This window comes from Giraffa tippelskirchi, chromosome 3 (genome assembly GCF_054371585.1).
Source record: "Giraffa tippelskirchi isolate mGirTip1 chromosome 3, T2T-mGirTip1v1.2.pri, whole genome shotgun sequence".
NCBI lineage: Eukaryota > Metazoa > Chordata > Mammalia > Artiodactyla > Giraffidae > Giraffa > Giraffa tippelskirchi.
In genome coordinates this window covers 13,154,098-13,177,128 of record NC_137277.1, presented here as the reverse complement: position 1 = coordinate 13,177,128, position 23,031 = coordinate 13,154,098, and the positions used below count along the sequence as shown (strand labels likewise).

Sequence of the window (23,031 nt, the reverse complement as noted above, 5' to 3'; positions counted from 1 at the left end):
CTAATCCCTCGGTGCCTCAGATTGTCCATCTTCAGTATGGGGAGAGGGGGTGCTGTCTCTGAGGGTAGTTATAGTGATTAAATGATGAAATTCATGTAAAGTGTAGCAATGCCCAGAACAAAGGAAACATTCCACAAATGTTAGCTACTTTATATACTTTCCAGCTGAAGAAAGCAATTTCAGTAGAAAATACTAGAGCTGGTAAAAACACATTTGTTGGTGATGAAATATTGGCATGCTAAAGTGTCTTTTACAACAGTTTTTATTTGCAACTCATATTATATATAAGGTGTAGAAGAGGTCCTTAAAACTTTGAGAATAGATAAAACCCACGAGGAAGAATACAGAATTTAAAAGAATAGGACTGAGAATTTAATCTAGGATTATTCCTAAATTTATTGTAGGGCAATGATTTTCTATTTCCAATAATTGGGGGAAATCAGTGCTCTGATATCTGCAGTGACTATTGGCTTTTGATCCATCAGCTTTTCTTAGCACCCTCACCCCAACCCCTTTAATGGAATCCTCAATATTTTTCAGGTATCCTACAATTGTGTAATTCCTGGGACCCCCCTCCGGCCTCATTGAGGAAGCTTCATCAGTCTTAAGTGTCTCAAAATGTCATCTTTGGACCAGTAGTATTAGCATCACATTGGAACTTGTTAAGAAATGTAAATTCTGGAACCCCCCACCTCAGACTTACTGAATCAGAAACTCTGGGGGCAGGACCCTATAGTTCAGACAACCTGCATGCTTAACATTTGACTTCTAGTGTAGTTTCCAACTCAGGTAACATAAGAAGAGTTGAGCATATAATATAAACGAACAACACCTTCCGGATGGGGAAAATTTTGAACTGAGAGTCATGTGCCACAGCTAAAGGGATCAGCTGCTGTTTAGCTAATAGTCATTAAGAGACCACTAGTGGATCTCGTCTTTGTATTTAATAGATTTTAAAGTGCTGGCAACAAGTTGAAAAAATTTTGATACCTTTACGAAGGTCAAAGAAAATTCAACTATAAGCAAATAAAACCAACTTCAGGAATGTGACCGTAGTTTGTGATCTCTTATGTGGGAGTTTTGTTGTGTGTAAAACTTGCTTCATTTCACAGGTCATTATTTTAAATTAAATTTCTGATGTGGAAATTTTTTTGGTCATGGGATAAGGACAGTTTTAAGGTTTTTGATAAAGGTTATATTGTTCTCTAGAATGAAACTGCTGTTTCATCAGCAGTGTTTTCATGAAACCTAGCAGACTTTAGATACTATTTTTTTTCATGACTTTTAAAATTTGACCAGTCAGGGGGCATGCTTCAAATTTTGCTTTTATTTACTAATGTAGTTTAACCCGTGCTTTGTATTTATTGGCCATTTGTATTTTTATATAAATACATTTTACCCCCATTTGTATTTTTATATAAATAAATCTTCCATAGTCATTTGCTTGTGTCCTTTTGAATTGATTTGTAAGTGCAAATTGGTTTCCCCAGCTTTCTGTTTGCCTTTTAATTTGTATGCTTCTTGAATTATAGAAGTTTTGAATTTGTTGTAGTCAAATCCATCAATCTTGTCAAATTCTCTCAAAGAATCCCATTGGGATTTTCATTGGAATTAGATCAAATTTATAAACTAATAACCTTCATTAAAAATTTGTGGCTGCCTTCCCAGTTGTTCACAGGCTACTGTGAACCACTGTGGGTAAGATACTCCCTTCCTCACCTCCACCATCACCAGTGTTCATTCATTTAGCATACATTTAGTGAAGGCTTACTGCGTGTGAGGAGTTTACAGTAAGACCCCTGCATACAAAGGCATTCCATTCCAGGAGCATGTTCATAGTCCAGTTCGTTCATAAGTCCAACAAAGTTGGCCTAGGTACCCAATTAACACAACTGACTGTGTAGTACTGTACTCTAATAGGTTTATAATACTTGTCAAACAAATAATACATACAAAGCAATGAAATAAAGCATTTTTAATCTTACAGTACCTTAAAATACAGTAGTACAATACAACTGGCCACCAGGGGCTGGCATCGAGTGAACAGGCAGGAAGAGTTACTGACTGGAGGAGAGAGAGGAGGTGGGAGATGGTAGAGCTGAAGGATCATTGGCAATAGGAGACAGAGGGCAAGCAGCAATGTCACTCACACCTGATGTTGATGGCACAGGTTCTGGTGGTTCCTTGCTGGATTCAGTTCTATCTACTCTCTTGAAAAAATGATCCAGTGATGTATGGGTAGTAGCTCTTTTTTTCTTGTTAGATGACACGGGACAACGTATGCTAGACACATGAACTAACTTATGTGATGGGACACACAAACACATTTTTGCATCTTTCAGAGTTTGCAACTTGAAGGTTTGTGTGTAGGGGACTTACTGTATTTAGTTTGTAGGACTACATTAGTGAATAAAACAAAAACTCCTTGTGATACGTGAGTGAATAAAACAGGGAACTGACATTGCTCGAAGAACTGAGGCAATCAATAAATGAATAAACATATATCAGGTGGTAGGTACTATGGAAACAAAGCATGGTCAAGGGAGGGTAGCAGCAGCAGCTTTACTATTTTGTGTTGGCCAGAGTAGGCTTCTTTGATAAAGTGACTCCATGAAAATACAGAAGCATTGCCCAAGGATAACTGGGAGAAGAAAGTGTTCCAAGACAACATCTATAAAGTCAGAGAATGGAGGATGAGAATTAGTAAGAAGCCTTGTAGGAGCTTTGGCTTTTACTCCAGGTTAAAATAGCGAGTAGGTTCAAGGCATGAGAACCACTCAGGAGGCTGATGCCATTTCCATGTGAGAGACAGTGGTTGCGTGGTTGAAGTGGTCTGAGATTAGGTGTATTTTGAAGATTGAGCCAAAAAAATTTCTCATGGATTAGATATGGTTGTGAGAGAAAGAGGAATTGAGGATAATAAGTTTTTCAGCTTGAGAATACTGGAAGAAACTTTTTTCTTTCTTTTTTTTTTTTTTTTAACAGAAGAGGAGGGGACTATCAAAAACAGATTTTTGGAAGGATGTGAGAATTTTAGTTTGGGAACACTTATTTTGTATCTGGCCAATTTTGTAGCCTTTATTTTATAGTGAACTCTGCTTCCAACTGTTCCCCTGTTTTTTTCTCTGAGGGATTTTTAAAAATTAACTTACATTGGAGTAGTTGATTTATAATGTGTTTGTGCTGTACAGTAAAGCGAATCAGTTATGCATATACATATATCCACCCCTTTTAGATCCTGTCCCCGTATAAGTCACTACAGAGTATTGACTCTCTAAGGGACTTTAAGATAGACAGTATTGTCTGGGAGGAAAGGGCTTGGTGTTTGCAGGTAAACAGCTTGAGGAATGATTTCTCTCAGTGTCCACCTTGTTGCCTTTGAATTCCTGCTTTCAGCTTTATAAGAGTTACTGGGTGCAGCCTCCGGCCAACTTCCTGATGGTATTCAGATGTGTGGGCTGAGGAGGGGTATTCTGTGTGCTTATGTCACACTGCCTTTTTGAGTAATGTTGCTGCTTGATTAATCTGATGTAATACTTATTCTTTTCCTTGCTAGACAGACAGTAAATACCATTTTCCATCATTTTAGCAGCTCTAACTTCTTCTCATTGCCAACTAAATATCCTTTGATATCAAATACAATTTTCTATCCACTTTCATCTAGCTTTTCATTTCATTATTTGAAATTTGTAACACAGTAAAGAAATGAGCTTTTTATTTTTTAAGTTTGGAAGGGATTGGCAATAAATTCTTTCACTATCTTTGATTATTAGAAATTATGTGATACAGTGATTGGAAATAGAAATTTATCTTTTCTCATATGTTCCTACTTTTTTTGAATTAATCCTTCTAAGCTTTGGTTTTTAGAAATATCTATCCAGAGATTAGCCAATATTCTTAGCTCTATGAAACTTTAAAAGTCTAATTTTCATGAGTTTTTAAGAGGAAGTTGTTGGAGTGCAGGTTGGCTTTCAGTAAGCATTTACTATCTAAAACTGGAAAAAGCATTTTTCTTAATGCTATGGTAATGTGGATACTCTTATCATACAACATATCCTTCCATTTTATGTACTCGCATTTGTGTGTGTGTTTCTTTTTAATTGGATTTCTGAACTTAGGACACTGTTGTTACTGTATGCTTGACTTTAGTTTAAAAATGGTATACACCTGTGACACTACTGCCCAAGTCATACCTGTTTGCCCAAAATATTTTGGAGAGGCCAATAAACAGTTACAGTAGGGCTTCCCTGGTGGGTCAGATGCCAAAGAATCCACCTGCTGCCAGTACAGGAGACCTGGATTGGATCCCTGGGTTGGGAAGATCCCCTGGAAGAGGAAATGGCAACCTACTCCAGATTTCTTGCCTGGAGAATTCCATGGACAGAGAGCCTGGTGGGTTACAGTCCATGGAGTCTCAAGAAGTTGGACACGACTAAATGACTAACACTGACTGAATAGAATGTTTGTTGGAGGGGCAGAAATGCTAAGATAGTTGTAAAACATGCACACACAGCCTTTAAAGCTTCCCCAGGGATCCCTATGTTACTTTTGCTTATCTTAATTTAAACTTGACAAAGGAGGGTATAAGTTGTCTTATTGGGACGTGGGTTTTCAACATTATGTTACTAACATTTAAACATCTGTGATTTTTTTCATATAGCTGTAGTTCATTCATTTTCACTGCTCTACTGAGCAAATAATACTGTTATTTATCCATTCTTCTCTTGGTGTGCATTTGGGTCTTCCCTCGGGTTATCTTATTTTATAAAATATGTCCAATGCTATTACTCTGAACATTCTTGAACATGCCTCCTGCTATATGTGTGCTAAGGGTTGGGTGAGGGGACAGTGTATATCCATGAATTAGAATTGCTAGGCGGTAAAGTATGCAGATGTTCAACTTTATTGGATAATGACTGTTTCTGTTATTGCTACCTAACAAGCCACCTCAGACTGAATGGCATGAAACAGTGTTTATTTTATTCTTGTAGATTCTCTGGATCAGAATTCAGAATACAGTTGGAGTGGCCTGTTTCAAATACATGATGTGTGGGGCTTCCGCTTGACAAGACACAAAGGCTGGGGGCCAAAATACCTGGGACTAGAGGACCATTTCTGAGACGGCTCCTTCACTCCCACGTGTGGCGCCCTGTTAGGGATTCCTGGATGGTTTGCTGAGGGACAGTGGCCTCTTTAGTGTGACAGCCTCAGGTCAGACCTCTTACATGTCATCTCTTTGTTTAGCAAACCAGGGTGGAAGCTTCCTGTTCATTTAAAACTGGCCTGGGAAGTCACCTAGCATCACTTCCATCATATTCTATTGTCTGAAGTGGTCACAAACCCTCTCAGGTACAGAGGGAAGAGACAGAACCCCATCTTTTAATGGGAGGAGTGTCAAAGAATTTGCAACTAGATTTTAAAACCACCATAATAACAGTTTTTTCCAGAGCTAGATGTGCCAGTTTATAGTTTTTAAAAATGTCATTTTAAATATTATTACAGATTACTATTGATTGTTTTGCTGCTTAAAAGACATTTCAAGCACTCGTCTAGAAGCGACGTGCCTGCGTGCGTGCTCAGTCACATCCAACTCTTTGCGATCCCATGAAATGCATCCTGCCAGGCTCCTCTGTCCATGGGATTCTCCAGGCAAGAAGATGGGAATGGGAATCTTTCCAACCCAGGGATCGAGCACGAGTCTCCAGCATCTCCTACATTGGCAGGTGGATTCTTTACCCCTGAGCCATCTAGAAAGCCCCTAGTAGCTGTAGGCCTGTGGAGTTTTGTTCTGTGTATAAAGCAATTCCCCAGTACCAACTATGAAAGGAAAAACGATGAAACTTTTACTTGCTGTTAGAAAAAATTTTGAATTCTTTGGAGAGTTGAAACGAAGTTGTTGGAGGACTACTAATGAAGGCCATTCAGTGGTTGAGTTGAGATCGCGTTGTACTTAGGAGTGAGGGGAGCCACTGATGGAAGCTGAATAGGAAGTCATAGGACGAAACGGAAGTGGGTTACTATTCTTCTTGATCTGCTTTAAATGTTCTGTGCCTTTGTAGGAAAGAATCTAATAGTTTTATTAGATTATTTTTATTTTATCATTGTTTATCCTTTGAGGAATATATGTAACTGGATATTTCTAGCAAAATCTAAATTACTGAATGTTTTAAATTTGTGTGGTAGAAAGTTGTGTGTGTCGTTGGGGGTCTCGTGTATGTAGTTGGAAGTTGGGGGTCTAGTTCTTAATCTCTCATAAGTCGTAGCAGATCAGTCACTTTATCCTTTTCATTAAGAGACTTAGTTCCTGGAGTCTTTCTTTTCTTCTGTGATTAGTGATGTGAGTTTTAAACTAATCACAAAATGTGAAATGCATCAAACTGTTTCTATTATATTTTTCAGGCTCCCTCTCAATTCATCTTGTTGGATACTACCCCGGGGAGTAGGGTGGGTAACTCACTGCAGCAGTCAGGTGGCATTCAACAGGTGTCTATGAGCAGCTTAAGCATTTTACAGTCACCCTCTATGGTGACCCTAGCTATCTCTGGGGAAACATTAAAAGTTGCATGTGCTTATTTTGTAGTTGCCTTAGCACTTCTACCCTTCACAAAGATGATATTTATTGCCTTTCCTGGAGCTGTTTGGGCAATGGCACCCCACTCCAGTACTCTTGCCTGGAAAATCCCATGGACGGAGGAGCCTGGTAGGCTACAGTCCATGGGGTCGCTGAGAGTCGGACACAACTGAGCAACTTCACTTTCACTTTTCCCTTTCATGCACTGGAGAAGGAAATGGCAACCCACTCCAGTATTCTTGAATGGAGAATCCTAGGGACGGTGGAGCCTGGTGGGCTGCCGTCTGTGGGGTCACACAGAGTCGGACACGACTGAAGCGGCTTAGCAGCAGAGCTGTTTGGATTGTTCAAACACACTTTTTGGTGAGAGTGAGATTGTTGTACAAATGAACTTTCTCTTTTATCATGTCATAGTGAAGTTTTTGTCTTTAGTTTGAATTTACATGTAGTTCTGAAAAGTTGTACATGCGTGCTGCCATGTGATACACCTGGAACATTATTTTCATCTCTAGAGTGTGTATTTTTCCTAGGATTTCTGTTTAGCTTTTAGGAGCTGTATGATTGGTGTGTAGGGAGGGTAGTGCTGTTGAACTGTGTAGCTTTGTACTGTTTGCTCTAATGCAGCAGAGGAGAAAGAAAAACAGTTTTAACCTCCTTTTGTTCTTCAAAGTAATTATGCTTGTCTTATGTATAAAAACAGCTGAGTGTTGTGAAAGAAAAACTGGAGCAATTTCAGAGAGATGAACCTTTACCTAGTCAGATCTTTAGAGGGTGCCTAAATCAGAAGGATAGACTGGAAAGAAACTTGTTCCAAACCTTATCTGGACGGAATCTTTCTGTGTGACATGTGATCTTCTGGAAAGAAATTGACGTTTCTGTTAAAATGCTGAAGCAGTTTGATTAACTTTACCGGGATTAAGCCTAGTTTGGGGAATTTAGTTACTTAAATCACCGCGTTGTCTGTCAGTTTTAGTGCATTATTAACTGGTTGGTACCTTGTTTATAGCACGCCAGGCCTCCCTGTCCTTCACAATTTCCCGAATCTTGCTCAAACTCATGTCCGTCGAGTTGGTGATGCCATCCAACTATCTCATCCTCTGTCATCCCCTTCTCCTGCCTTCAATCTTTCCCAGCATCAGGGTCTTTTCTAATGAGTCAGCTCTTTGGATTAGGCAGCCAAAGTATTGGAGCTTCAGCTTCAGCATCAGTCCTTCCAATGAATATTCAGGACTGATTTCCTTTAGGATTGACTGGTTTGATCTCCTTGCAGTCCAAGGGATTCCCAAGCGTCTTCTCCAACACCACAGTTCAAAAGCATCAATTCTTCAGCACTTGGCTTCTTTATGGCCCAACTCTCACATCCATACATGACCACTGGAAAAACCATAGCTTTGACTAGACGGACCTTTGTCGGCAAAGTAATGTCTCTGCTTTTTAATATGCTGTCGAGGTTGGTCACAGCTTCTCTTCCAAGGAGCAAGCATCTTTTAATTTCATCACTGCAGTCACCGTCTGCAGTGATTTTTTAATCCAAGAAAATAGTCTGTCACTGTTTACACTGTTTCCCAATCTATTTGCCATGAAGTGATGGGACCAGATGCCATGATCTGCATGTTTTGAAGATTGAATTTTAAGCCAGCTTTTTCACTCATCTTTCACCTTCATCAAGAGGCTCTTTAGTTCCTCTTCACTTTCTGCCATAAGTGTGGTATCATCTGCAGATCTGAGGTTATTGATATTTCTCTGGGTGATCTTGATTCCAGCTTGTGCTTCATCTTGTCCGGCATTTTGCATGATGTGATCTTAGCTTTCAAAGAACCTGAGGTATTGGACTTTGAAGGTCAGTGCTCTCCCCAATGCAGATTTTATCTCCATATATCTCTGACTTATTCAGGCTCTGCTTGACTATTTTCTGTAGTTTGATCCTACTTCCACAAAGGACATCTCATTCTGTTTGAAACAACAGTCACTGCAAATGTCATTGCATCCTTTGCAGATACTTTCTGCCATTCTGTAGGTTATTTTTCCATTTGTTCGTGGTTTTCTTTGTTATGCAAAAAACTTAACATTAGGTCCCATTTGTTTATTTTGCTTTTATTTCTTTGGCCTTAGGATACTGATCCAAGACAATATTTATTCCTATGATTTGTGTCTGAGGATGTATGCCTGTATTCTCTTCTAGGAGTTTTGTAGTCTCATGTCTTAGACTTAGTTTTTTAGACCATTTTGAGTTTAGTTTTGTATACAGTATAATGGCATGTTGTAATTTCATTAATTTACATGTAGCAGCTCACTTTTCCCAAAACAACTTACTAAAGAGATTGTCTTTTTCCATTGTGTTTTCTTGCCTCCTTTATAATAGATTAACTGATATCACTATGTGGACTCTAAAAAAGAATACAAATAGCACTATACAGAAAATAGAAACGGACTCACAGACAGAAAAAACAAACTTTTGTCTACCAAAGGGGAAAGTCAGGGAGGAGGGAGCATGGGGTTAACAGATACAAAGTACTTTACACAAAATAAATAAACGGCAAGGACTTACTGAATAGCACAGGAAAGAATATTCAATATCTTACAATAATCAACAATGGAAAACAATCTGAAAATATGTATGTATGTATATAACTGAGTCACTTTGCTGTATACTTGAAACTAACACAATATTGTAAGTCAACTATACATCAATAAAAATTCTAGTCTAACACTTCTCATAACATTTCTGTTATGAGAGATGAAATTGTCCTTTATTCCTGTGCGTGCTGCAGTCCATGGGGTCGCAAAGAGTCGGACACGACTGAGCGACTGAACAACAACAACAACCTTGTTTATAGGAACATATCTAAAAACTGAGGAAGATTTTGAGTCTCCTGCTTATTTGCAGTGTGTCACTTAGGAGCAAACAGGGGTAGAATTTTGGAGCTATAAGGACCTTAATAATCAATCAAGTGAGGAGACTTGATGGCCATGCAAATATAGAATAGATTGGGGGCTTGATTTCCTTTAATAGTGAAATTCTTTCCTTTTTTCCTTTTTTTTAAAACATGTTGCCATTTAGATGATTGGTGTATGTTTTCCTATTATTTATATGGTTTTGCTTATTTCTAAGAATAGATCATCAGGCTGAATTTTATATAAAATGTCAAATATGGTAGCACTGATCAGGTAGTCCTATTTCTGAATCCATAAAGTAGGTGTTAAATTTTTAAAAGACAGCATTTGCATCACTGTTACCTATACCCAGTTACAGAAGCCAAAGTAATTTTTAAAATCAGAAAGTTGACTCTTATCCGATGATGGTGTACTGTACTCATCTGAGCATCTTTTCCTGACGTTTGCTTTAAGAGCTTGAAAGACTGAATTGACTTCTGACTCTGGGAAAGTCATTTACTCTTTTGGGTCTCATTTTGACCATTTAAAAATTGAGATGTTTAGAGATACTACATTTTCTTTCAGTTTTAAAGTTTGGGGCATGTTTTGAGAGGATGATTTAGATTTTTTTTTCCCTCTTTTATTTATTTATTTATTTATTTTTTAAATAAATTTATTTATTTTAGTTGGGGGCCAACCACTTCACAATATTGCAACAGTCCCTGCCATACATTGACATGAATCAGCCACGGGTCCACATGTGCTCCCCTTCCTGGACCCCCCACCCACCTCCCTCCCCATCCCATCCCTCCGGGCCATCCCATTGCCCCGGCCCTGAGCCCCTGCTGATGATTTAGATTTAAACTTGGCATCATTGTTTGGTCCCAGGACTTACAAAGTCTATATGAATCTTGTAACTAAGGGAAAGAATTTTGTTGCAGCATCTGGAGTGAATTGAGCCTTGCAGATACCTATCTAGTTATAAATAATATCTTCTTCCCCCTAGTATAAATTACAGCTGTACATACGGGATGTACTTCATGCCGATGGTCATATATTCATCACATCTTATAAAGAAAGCACCTTGTAAGTTTTTTTTTTTTTAGTCCAGCTCACAAGTTTTATAGATACGAGAACTGAGTAGTGGTTTTAAGGTCTGCCTTATAGAGCAGAGTTTCCCAAACTCAACTCGAATTGACATTTTACAATTTATTTATTTTGTTTATATTTGGCTGTGCTGGGTCTTAGTTCGCGGCATGTGGGATCTTCAACCTTTATTGCAGTGTGCAAACTCTTACTTGTGGCATGTGGGATTTAGTTCCCTGACCAGGGATCAAACCCAGGCCCCCTGTATTGGGAGCATGGAGTCTTAGCTACTGGACCACCCGCGAAGTTCCAGGAACTGGTTCTTAATGAGTTGGGAATAATTACTGTGGTTACTTCTCAGTGATCTTGAATTTGTGGATAAGTTTATCTTCATCACTTTTATTTTTAGTGAAAGGGACCACTACAGAATAATTGGCCTGTGAAGCCGTCTTCCTCATCACCCTCCAGCCCTCATTACATATCCTGCCAAGCGTGTTGGAACTCGATTCAAAACAAAAGATATTTGGTCTCAGGTTCCCTGTTTCTCAAGTGTGTTTAAGGAATACACATTTACCAAAACAAATATTTGTCATTGGATGGAAGGGCACAGAGTGCCTTAACAGGAGCTGGGTTAGTTCAGCTGGGTATGGTAGTTAGAACAGCAGCAGCTACCACTTGCTGAGGACTTGCCACAATGCTAGGCATTCGTTGGCACTGTGATGCAGATCACCACTTGCTTTTGTCGCCCAGTTGTTCCGACAGCGACGTGTCTCTGTGCCTTCAGTCATTCTGCACTGCAAGCTAGTTTGATCTCTGAGGGCTCGCTAGGTCATTAAAATGCTTTCTTAAAGGTTTTGTGGGAGGTGGGGTGGAGAGTGCCTTTATGTACTGTGTAGTAAACAAGAACTTTGACAGAATAATTTTCAAGTTCATAGGGAAACAATGTTCAAAAGATGCCAAGAAAACTTTGAGATACAATATCTTGTATCATATAATTCAAGATTCTGTTAGTAAATGGTATGAAAGAGCATGGTAATGTGGAGATGATGTGCGAATTCTGTTTTACTGTGTGTAAAAGCATCCAGAACGTTCACAGGACCCTCTGTAAGCATCCATTCAGGTTGTGTATGGTTGATATTAAGAATATAGCTTTGTAATATAGCTTTATTTTTCCGGTCTGGGTAGGTTTAGAGTGAGAGTATAGACTGTAATTTCATGTCTCCCTCTGGCAAAAGAGACTAGCCAGAGTGGTTTCCGAGATCTGGCACCAAAGGAGAAAGGGGTTAGCTTCACTCTAAGGTTACATTGGCTTTTATCTGTTGGAAGGAAAAGGATCGTAGTTCTAACCTCTATCCTCTCCCCTGTCTCCCTTCCTGTTTTCCTCCCTCCCTTTGAACAAATTTTGACTACTTTTCATGTGCCAGACATTGTTCAAGATACCAGGGATGTGAGGGTGGACAAGACAAAAATCCCTGCTCTCCTGGAGAGAATTCTAAAGGGAGAAAAAGACAATAAGATAGAAAGTATGATTAAAATATTTCACATGTAAGTGCAAATTATAAAACCAGGAGGATGAATAGAATAGAAAAGGCTGCATGTGAGGGTGAAGGCTTGTCATTTTTAGATGAAGGCTTCAATGAAGTGACTTTTGAGGAAAATACCTGGAGAAAGTGAAGGAGTCTGTCTTGGGAATAGCAATGAAAGGGCCCTCTGGTTGCTGGCTTGCCTGGCATGTGCAGTGAACAGCAGTGAAAGCAGTGACTGAGTGCCATGAGCCAGGAGGAGAACAGGAGACAAGACCAGAGAAGTAGCAAGGATGGCACGGGTGCAGGTGGGGTGCCACATGACCGTTTGGGGCAATTGTACGGACTTGGGGGCTTTTACTCAGAGATAGGGAGCAGCTAGAGTAGATTATGGAGAGAGGAGTAACACGTTCTAACTTGTCCTTTTATAGAGTATCACTGGCTGCTAGGTTCATGCTAAATAGTGGGAATGCAGTCAGGGATGAGAGCCAGACCATGTAGAAGGCTTTTGTAATAATCTGGGCTGTTTTATCCAGAGTAGTGTTGGTGAGGTGGCAAGAAGTGGTTGAATACTAGATGTATTTTGAAGCTGGTGCCAGTGTGTTTGTTGATGGACTGGATATGGAGCGTGTTTGTGGGCTGTGTGAGAGAACGAAAGAGGGGCGAGGGATTTGAAGTTAAGAATGACACGGACGTTTGACGTGAACAGATCCATCCACGTCAAGGGGGTTTGGAGTGGTGTAAGGGATGGGGAAGTGGCAGGGGTTGGGATGGGTTTTGAATACAGTTAAGTTTGAGATTTTCTTAGAGATTCACAGGGAGGTGGTGAAAACAGGTGGGTGTCAGAATCTGGAATCTGGAGGGAGGGGCAGTCTTGGCTAGAGATAAGAACTTGAGGATCAGAAACACAGATGATACTACTTAAAGCTATGAGACTGGATAACATCACCTAGGAAGTGAGTGTAGAAAACAAGATTTATAGGTGTGGGCAGTTGGAGTCTTAGAAGGAATTTTTTTTAAAAGGCAAGAGAAAAACCAGATTAATACTAGTTTTGAAAGACAAGTGAAGAAAGGAGTTTGAGGAGGAGCAAGTGATCACCTGTATTAGATGCTGATAGGGTAATGATGATAAAGACTGAGTATTGGAAGTCGGGTTTAGCACAGTGGAGATGCTGGTGATCTTTACTAGCAGTAGCTGGGGTGAGAGCTTGGATTTAAGAGAGAATGGTAATGGGGAGAGAGAGATTAGACACAGTGAATATTTGTTGCAAAAAGGTAAGAGAGAAATAGGATAATAATGATTTCCCTGGCCTCTTATTGTGAGCTTGCTGTAGGGCTGGCCTGCCATCCTGAGTGGTACTCCCCTTCCACCCACCAGAGGAATGAACCTATCTGGGCCCCTTTTTGTCAAATGTAATTTTTTACATGCCCTGTCACTATATTATTATTCTAGTCCTGAGGTCACTAATCCACTTTCCTCTTTTCAATCTTTTCAGAGTTTTTCTTAGGTTACCTTTTGCATTATTTCCAGGGTTTATAGTTGTGTTTAGCAAGGGTGAGCTGGAAGAAGAGTCTAAATCATATTAGCTGGACCAGAAGTTCTTCTATTAATGCTTCTTTTAAGAAACTGGAAAGTTAACTAACAAATTGATTTTTGATTCAACTTCATTTTCTTGAAGATGTATCATTTATTCCTAAACCTCTGTAGCTCTGAGTAATATTTTCGAAAGTATGTTTTTACACACTTCATGCATATGATGGAACAACATTCCTAGAGCTTGAACACTGATAAGAGCTTTTGTTCTTTTCATCTTTTCAGCAGCTGGCTCAGAGTTGGTGGCGGGCCTCGGATTTGGAATTGAGTGTTCCGCTGACTCTAAACACTGTGCTCTTCCCAATAAACTGTATTTTGGTTTTAAAGTGCGAAGAAAATGTTTCTCTGTGAGAATTTTTGATCATTCTAGAGACAGCCAGAGACAAGTCCTCCCCATGGAATAACAGATGCTGATGGCCTCCCTCCCCTGCTGCTTCCTTGTCCACACACTGTACTGTTGACTCTCCTTTAAGGAACCCAGGCTGGGGAGTAGTGTGATGTTTATGAGAAGCTTCTAAATCCCGTGCTGCTTGTGATAGGTACTTTAAGTTATAAGGTGTGATCCTAGTCAGTCTTTTGCTTTGGTGAGTGAGCTAGATCAAATAATAGCAATTTAATATTAATACTCTTACACGTTAATTTATGGCTTTTGAGTGAATGGGATTATTTAACTATTTAGGATTTTCATAGGAGAAATAGTATTACATACAGAATCTGAATATTCTAGCCTCAGTTTGATTATTGAAAGATTCTAAAATGGAATCACTTTTATAAAGCGATGGATTCTCTAGGCAGAACAGTAGACAGAAACTTGATTGGTTCACTCTGGAGAAGCCATTCTGGATTAGCAGTTATTTTAATAGCTGAGATCTTTTCAGTACTAACTTTGTCATTTTCCTTTCTTTTGGAAACATAGCAGATTCCTACACTCTAAAAAAAGGCACAGTAACTAAGCCAGTGGTTTGTTCTGAATCTTCATCATCCAGTTCAATGTCTAGTTCTCAACCAGCCACAAAGAACTGTAAACCATTTCCATCCTTCTTTGTAAGGCTTTATTTTCCTCCATAAGGCACTTAGTGTGTCTAAGGCATTCAGGTCTTTCAGAATTAATTTAGGTGTTTTTGAGTTTGAAAATTAAGCAGAGTCAATATAAGTCTCATTTTTTTATATTTCCTGAGAATTCCTTATTCATAAATTATAATACATAGATGCAGATAACATTGAAGATTGATTAGCAGCTAAAGCGCACAGTAAGTAGTGCCTATAAAAAGGCATGGATAATCTAGTTGAAGACCAATCATTTGAAGACTTGGAAATATAGAATACATAAGTAACAAAATAAGGGGACCACACTAAGCTTGAAGAATACAAAGTAATGAATTATTAGATACAGGTCAGCAGGAAAGACTCCAAGAGGGAGGTGGTTTTTAGGAATAAAAGATGTTAATAGATATTTCCTGGTTGTAGACTTGCATAGAACAAACACAGTGGCCTGAGGACTGCTGAGAGTCTACTGGAGAATTATTATGTTTCATTCTTTTATTGTGCCTGGCAGGTTATATATTATGTATATGTTACCATGTTTAATAAAGAGCATGACAGATGGGCATTGAGAGCAGTTTGAAGTACCTTATATAATTCTTTAAAGGTTGGGTGTGGTTTTTTTTTTTTAAGCATATATCTCAGTCTTAAACATGAAAAAATGGAATGTACAAGTAATTTATCTGCTGATCTACAGAGTAATAAATAACAAACTAAAGGTTGTTCAGAGGTGTCAGTTTACAAAGTTTAAAGCTGTGGGCTTTGTGACAAGAGTACAATCAGCAGAATTCACAATTATGGGAAATTCTAAAGGACAGATAGCTAGCTCTATTTCTTCCACAAATAAATGGTGAGGGGGGAGAAAAAAAGAGGAAAACTTAAAATATGAGGTGTTTTAACCAAACACAGTGTGTGTGGATCTTACTTGACTTTGATTTGGGCTGACCAGTTGAGGAAATTTGAACAACTACTAGATATTTGACATTAAGGCATTTTTGTTTTTTTTAAATATAAAAGTATATATGTAAAGTAAATTTACCTTTTGGAGACACATATGAAAATATATGCCAGATGTAATGATCTGATCATGAGAATTTTCTTCAAAATCAATTTGTAAGGAGGAGGGATAGATGTTTTGGATGTGGTAAAATTGGCCAAGAGTTGATAGTTTAAGCTAGTTGATGGTTATATGGGAGTTCATTATCCCTTAGCTAACGGAGAAGGCAATGGCACCCCACTCCAGTACTCTTGCCTGAAGAATCCCATGGACAGAGGAGCCCGGTAGGCTGCAGTCCATGGGGTCGCTAAGAGTCGGACATGACTGAGCGACTTCACTTTCACTTTTCCCTTTCATGCACTGGAGAAGGAAATGGCAACCCACTCCAGTATTCTTGCCTAGAGAATCCTAGGGACGACGGAGCCTGGTGGGCTGCCGTCTATGGGGTCGCACAGAGTCGGACACGACTGAAGCGACTTAGCAGCAGCAGCAGTATTAAAATGTTTTTCATTTAAAATAAGAGTTCCAAGATAAATAAAAGAACATGGACCAAGGTCAGGATTGCTTATACTGTTTCATAATGTTAACATAGATTAGAGTCCTATGGGATTTGACCCTACCTACCTATATCCAGTGTCAACTCCATAACCTCTACCCCTTACCTCAACAAGTTTGCTTGTTCAAGTCCTAGGTTACTCTTTGGCGCTCAGGTTATTTTCCAGATCCCCCAGTCTAAATCTGATGTCATGGTTATTATCTTTTATCTCACATTTTGTGTGATTATTACCATTTGTCTTCCCCTAAACTCTCTGAGTCAGCGTTTTTGTTTGTTATTATTGTGTCCCCAGCACCTAGTATAATCCCTGGTAAATAAAATAATAGGTCTTAAGTATTTGTTAAATGGAGGGGAGAAGGGGGGAAGAGTTCCTGATGGATTGAAAGCTTGGCTGAAATAATCTGCCAAAATACACAAATCTTATTTTGGTTTCAGAGGTAATCTAATTTAAGCAGTGAGACAGAAGGGTTAAGTGTTCAACCCCGAATCTTACCAGGATGAATTGGCTCTGGAACATTTACTTCCCGTTGCTACACAACAGCTCTAGAAAGCTGATATAACCTAGAGTGACAGCCATGGTGTCTTAACCCATTCTCACCTATGAGTTTTGTAGCTAAAATGTGGGATATTTGGCACTAGACAGTTTGGTTTTCCTTCCCTGCCTTCCCCCCTTCCCCCCGCCCCACACACTTTATTTCCCTCATCTCTGTAAATTTGGGGCCACAGGGATAATGTCATTGAAGTTCTGACTGAATACAGTGTCTGTTTTAATGAACTACTCTGGATTTTATATTTAGAGTAGAACTGCTTTAGATGTCTTTGAAGCTCAACACTCAAGACACTCTGAGAATTCTGTTGCTAATTGAAAACACCTATTTCCTGATTATGTATGCCTCTTAGAGATTTCATCTCTTGTCCTCTTTTGTACCTTTTATGCTACGGAATTAAAATCCAGAGTTTATATTTATTTAGTAATTGTTCTTTTCTGGAGTTAGTGATGGACACGGAGGCCTGGCGTGCTGCAATTCATGGGGTCGCAAAGAGTCAGACATGACTGAGCGACTGAACTGAACTGAACTGATATACATATTGTACTTTACAGTTAAGATTATATCATTTTGTGAGTACCACATCCTGTGAGGCTGACGTTGCTATTATTTCTAGACGTCAATTTACACATGTCTAGGATCATACAAAATAAATAAAAGTGAGAACTTGGCTTAAACCTATCTTCCTGCTCTAAACATACACTTTTCACATTGCTCTTGAGCTTGGTAGTTAATACTTGTATACACATTTTTTGATGCTGCTCTTAATAATGTTAAGATTTTCTGTTCTTTCCTGTATTGACCCTAACCCTTACCCTGGATACTGTGAATCTAGCAGCTGTGTGCTCTGACATTCGATAATGATCTCAATTTCACGTAGTCTGTTTTATTGGTTTTATAAGTCATCTAAAGAACCTAGAGACTTCAGAATGTTGATGTTTCAGAAATTTTGCACTTCTGGAAGTAGCACATAACTGTTGAATAGTTTTTGATAGAACATGGTACTGTGTAACTTGATGTGGATAATCATTTTACTTTTATTTTGTTACATTTCCAGATCAGGAAAAAGTATAATCCACCAGCACTGTTCTACTGGACTTAAAGATTTCCCATCCTGGACTAGAACTAGGTGACTTACTTGGTCAAAGGCAGCCCTAGGTCAGGTGTTTGAGATGGTTCAGTGCCTAACTTTGGTATTACTTTTAGATAAAGCAGCTTTTACTGCGGTTTATCTTTGAGAAAAAAGGAAAGTGCAGTATCTGCCACTGCTGTCTGTGGCAGCACTGTAGGCAGTGAAGATAGGGTTTATCAGTTACAGAGTTGTATTAGTAATCTCTTTTACAGTCAGTTGGCAGTCTTTTCTCTGTGTGAGTAGGAATTGCTTTCCGTGTTGCTTTTCTTAGTGGTAGTTAAGTTATGGTAACCACTTCTAAGTTAAGTTATTCTTAAGATGTAGTAAAAAAAAAAAAAAAGGTTTTATCATTCACACTTTTGAAGATTCAGTGGATAAACTTAGTCCTTACATTTCTTCTCTTGTCCAGTTGCTCAGTCATGTTCGACTCTGTAATCCTATGAACTGCAGCACACCAGGCCTCTCTGTCCATCACCATCTCCCAGAGTTTGCTCAAACTCATGTCCATTGAGTCGGTGATGCCATCCAACCATCTTGTCCTCTTTCATCCCCTAAGAGAAGTTTAATCTCCTTACATCAGAGTCCCCATATTGATCTGTTTGTCCTCGACTGATAAAATATTACCACTAACGTTATCATTCAAGAGGATTTTAGAGAATTAAAAACAAAACTTAATCCCTTTCTTGTTTTCTCTGTTGACCAACATGTAACTTGAACTCTAAATTTTCTAGTACTTTCCACTATTTAGCTTTCAAGTGTTTATAAATACCAGAGCTTTCTTAGAGGAAATGATTTTTTTGTTCAAGTAAATAATTAATCTTAGATCCCATAGAGCATCTTAAGTTCTCAATATGTGGTAATACTCTAACCCTGTTTTAAAAAAAAACAAAACTATTAAAGCTATATAGGTTCACATAGCTAAAAAAATAAATCTATTTATAGAACATACACTATTTTATACAAATAAATACTGGTAATATAGCTGGCAATGTTATAGTTTAGTAGTCATATGATATTACAGAAGCAGTTATTTGGTATTGTATCTTTCCATGTTTAGGGACTCCAAAAAGCAATTCATTGTGTAAAAGTTTAATGGATCTTTATCCCACATATGTAGGCAAAGGAAATTTACCAGTAAAATGTTTAATAAAAGCAAGGAACAAAATATTAGTTAAAATGACTTCCCACTCAGGTGGTAGTCCAGTGCATGTAGACAAAGTATTTTGGTACAAAGTGAGATAAAAGTTCACAGCAAACAACACCTTAGGAGGCATCCTCGAGTCCTGCACAAAAACAGGGCAATTATTTTACTAATTATTAGCACAGAGTAAGCAACAGGAAAGAGTTAAAAGACTTCTCAATGTTAGAATCCACATTATTTTCCTTCATTATTGATAATGACAACAGTAGAAACCAGTTCATCATTGTATTTACATAAGTATCACTCTGCAGCCTTCAGTTCAGTCGCTCAGTCGTGTCCGACTCTTGGCGACCCCATGAATCGCAGCACGCCAGACCTCCCTGTCCATCACCAAGTCCTGGAGTTTACCAAAACCCATGTCCATCGAGTCGGTGATGCCATCCAACCATCTCATCCTCTGTCGTCCCCTTCTCCTCCTGCCCCCAATTCCTTCCCAGCATTAGGGTCTTTTCCAATGAGTCAACTCTTTGCATCAGGTGGCCAAAGTATTGGAGTTTCAGCTTCAACATCAGTCCTTCCAGTGAACACCCAGGACTGATCTCCTTTAGGAAGGACTGGTTGGATCTCCTTGCAGTCCAAGGGACTCTCAAGAGTCTTCTCCAACACCACAGTTCAAAAGCATCAATTCTTCGGCGCTCAGCTTTCTTCACCGTCCAACTCTCACATCCATACATGACCACTGGAAAAACCATAGCCTTGACTAGACGGACCTTTGTTGGCAAAGTAATGTCTCTGCTTTTAAATATGCTATCTAGGTTGGCCATAACCTTCCTTCCAAGGAGTAAGCGTCTTTTAATTTCATGGCTGCAATCACCATCAGCAGTGATTTTGGAGCCCAAAAAAATAAAGTCTGACACTGTTCCCACTGTTTCCCCATCTATTTCCCATGAACTGATGAGACCAGATGCCATGATCTTAGTTTTCTGAATGTTGAGCTTGAAGCCAACTTTTTCACTCTCCTCTTTCACCTTCATCAAGAGGCTCTTTAGTTCTTCTTCACTTTCTTGCCCTAAGGGTGGTGTCATCTGCATATCTGAGGTTATTGATATTTCTCCCGGCAGTCTTGATTCCAGCTTGTGTTTCTTCCAGCCCAGCATTTCTCATGATGGACTCTGCATAGAAGTTAAATAAGCAGGGTGACAATATACAGCTTTGACGTACTCCTTTTCCTATTTGGAACCAGTCTGTTGTTCCATGTCCAGTTCTAACTGTCGCTTCCTGACCTGCATACAGGTTTCTCAAGAGACAAGTCAGATGGCCTGGTATTCCCATCTCTTTCAGAATTTTCCACAGTTTATTGTGATCCACAGAGTCAAAGGCTTTGGCATAGTCAATAAAGCAGAAATAGATGTTTTTCTGGAACTCTCTTGCTTTTTCGATGATCCAGCGGATATTGGCAATTTGATCTCTGGTTCTTCTGCCTTTTCTAAAACCAGCTTGAACATCTGGAAGTTCACGGTTCACGTATTGCTGAAGCCTGAGTCACATATTATTTTTAAAGCATGACCCTGCTTTTAAATCACTGTCTCTTGTTTTGAGCTGTAAATTATTAAGAGTAATACTTTACATTTTGAATATTAGGGATGAAATCTACCTCTGCCTCTGATAAACTGAATTTCTGTAGCATGTTGTTTTTATTAAGAAAAACATAAACTCTGTGCTTGAAGCTGTTGTTCTTACACTATGTTTTGTGTTCTGATTTGCCATTGGAGTGTCGTAACATCTTCACAGCTCACCTCAGGCTTGCTAACTGTACACCTCCCACCTTTGTTAACAATTCAGCTTTCTGGCCATGTTGCTGGTATTTTGAACACAAGATACTTTTTGGATACTTAAGGTGGGGTTTTCCATTTTTCATTAATTACAACATGACAACTTCCTACTGAAAATTATATCTGGTTATAAACTGTCATATGACAAATGTATTTGTAGAATTGAAATATGTTCATAATTAGGGGTTGTGGCCCTCCCTTAACATTCCTTGTCTGTAATTAGCTTATTAGTCAGGCTTCCAAAAAAAAAAAATCACCAGGAATTAGGTTTTGCGCTAGTATTTAGAGTAATATTTATCACGCTGTTCATTTTGACAATAAGAAAATTGAAAGGGGCTGTTCCTTAATATTTGGAGGAAAAGTGTTTATCCACCACAGTTCTTAGGAACTGAAAAATGTTTTAAGGAATTTTCTTTTCCTTTTGTATTTTTAAGTTTTCACATAGTTTAAGTGTTTTCATTTCCTTCTTACTTTTTCCTTGACCTCAAACAAGAAAGAACAGAAAAAAAAATTCTTTTGTTAAGATATGTCAAAATTCAGAAATAATAAATTTCCTCTTTCCTGCCAATTCAGAGTGCTTGCTGTTGGAACACTTTGGTGAGAAGGCTTCTGAGCTGAGTTCAGGATCATTGGGAGAGACTGCCAGGATTATTTGTCCACCAAGGGTGACTAAGGAAGAAGTGCTGTAAATTAGCCAAGAAATCATCTTTCCCTGCTTTGGTTTTCAACGTTAAGAGTATCATTTTGGCTAGTCACTGTCAGTTGTTAAAACACATTTGTCCGAGAATAAACCTGTCATTAAGTGGTTGTTTTGTTAATTTTACTAATCATTTTTTGGCTTTGAAGTGCTGCCTTTTATTGTATTTGACTCCCCTTCTACTTTGTTTCCTTAAAGACTTAGGATTTGTAAAGAAGCAGATAAAAACTGTGGTTTCTTACGCATGACAGTGACAGGAAGAAATAAGGTTTGAGGAGATTTTATTTAAGAATAGTATTAATGTGGTTCATGTTAGGAGTGGTAGCTGAGGAGTTACTGGAGTATCTTGGTGGTGGTGGATGCTGGGGATTGGTACTGTGGCAGCTTCAGGAATAAACCTGTGAAACCAAGAGATTTTATAAGATAGGAAGGTTATGAACCTTGAAGAGTAGTGAAAGCTGGAAATAGGACATGAGGGTTGACTAGTTTTACTTCTTTTCGAGAAGGGGAACATTTTTATAGTGCAAGAATGATCCAAAGGTTGCACTTGATGTCTTGAGGTTCTTTTTCTGAATTGGGCTAGACCTGGACCTGCAGCCAACATTGAACCAGATAATTGTACTAAAGAAGAAAGTATCTCTGTATCTTGTGCTTATTCTATCAAGATTAGGGAGCTATAAAATGCCTATTTCACTCTACCAGTGGACTGTGTTAAAGTGTTAAACACTTAAAATGTTTTGGTAATGAGTATATATAACCTGATTGGAGATGGGGCTAAGGGCAGTATGACTACTACTTTCTTGAAATAGAATTTTGTGGAAGATCGTAAAATAATTTGGTTACAGAGTGTGCCAGATGCCAGCCGGGTACTTCCTCTCATATTAAAGTTGCCGTTTTCTATCAGACTTTTGGTTTTTAAAGAGAAGTTGAACATTATGTAACAGATACAGCTAAAATCTAACTTCTCTTTTCCCCTTCCCAGAGCTAAGGAGGACCTTGATCCTGAATTTGCTGTTTATCAGCACTGTACATGTTTTCATGCATTTACTATTTATGTATTGGTAACAAGTCTTATCGGAGAAGGCAATGGCAACCCACTCCAGTACTCTTGCCTGGAGAATCCCATGATCAGAGGAGCTTGGTAGGCTGCAGTCCATGGGGTCGCTAGGAGTCGGACACAACTGAGCGACTTCACTTTTACTTTTCACTTTCATGCATTGGAGAAGGAAATGGCAACCCACTTCAGTATTCTTGCCTGGAGAATCCCGGGGACAGGGGAGCCTGGTGGGCTGCCGTCTATGGGGTCACGCAGAGTCGGACACGACTGAAGTGACTTAGCAGCAGCAGCAGCGAGTCTTATCATTGTGTCTTATTCTTCATCTTTTTTCATGGGTGGGGTGGGCTGTGCTGGGTCTTAGTTGGGGCACTCAGGATCTTTG

At 39.0% G+C, this 23,031-nt stretch overlaps 1 protein-coding gene across 12 annotated transcripts in view; it reads left to right on the top strand.

The window, feature by feature from the left end:
• KANSL1 (KAT8 regulatory NSL complex subunit 1) overlaps positions 1–23,031 on the top strand; it is a 178,136-nt gene that overhangs the window by 97,224 nt on the left and 57,881 nt on the right. Inside the window, exons 1-2 of one of the 12 annotated variants that reach the window (XM_081576463.1) lie at positions 4,992–5,211; positions 5,503–5,723. The exons of 10 other annotated variants lie outside the window; for them this stretch is intronic. In XM_081576463.1, coding sequence (XP_081432589.1) covers positions 5,605–5,723 — 119 coding nt within the window. In that variant the 5' untranslated portion in view covers positions 4,992–5,211; positions 5,503–5,604. Of the gene's footprint in view, positions 1–628; positions 672–4,991; positions 5,212–5,502; positions 5,724–23,031 lie in introns of those variants that run through there. One more of the 12 variants, XM_081576464.1, reaches the window with a different exon arrangement.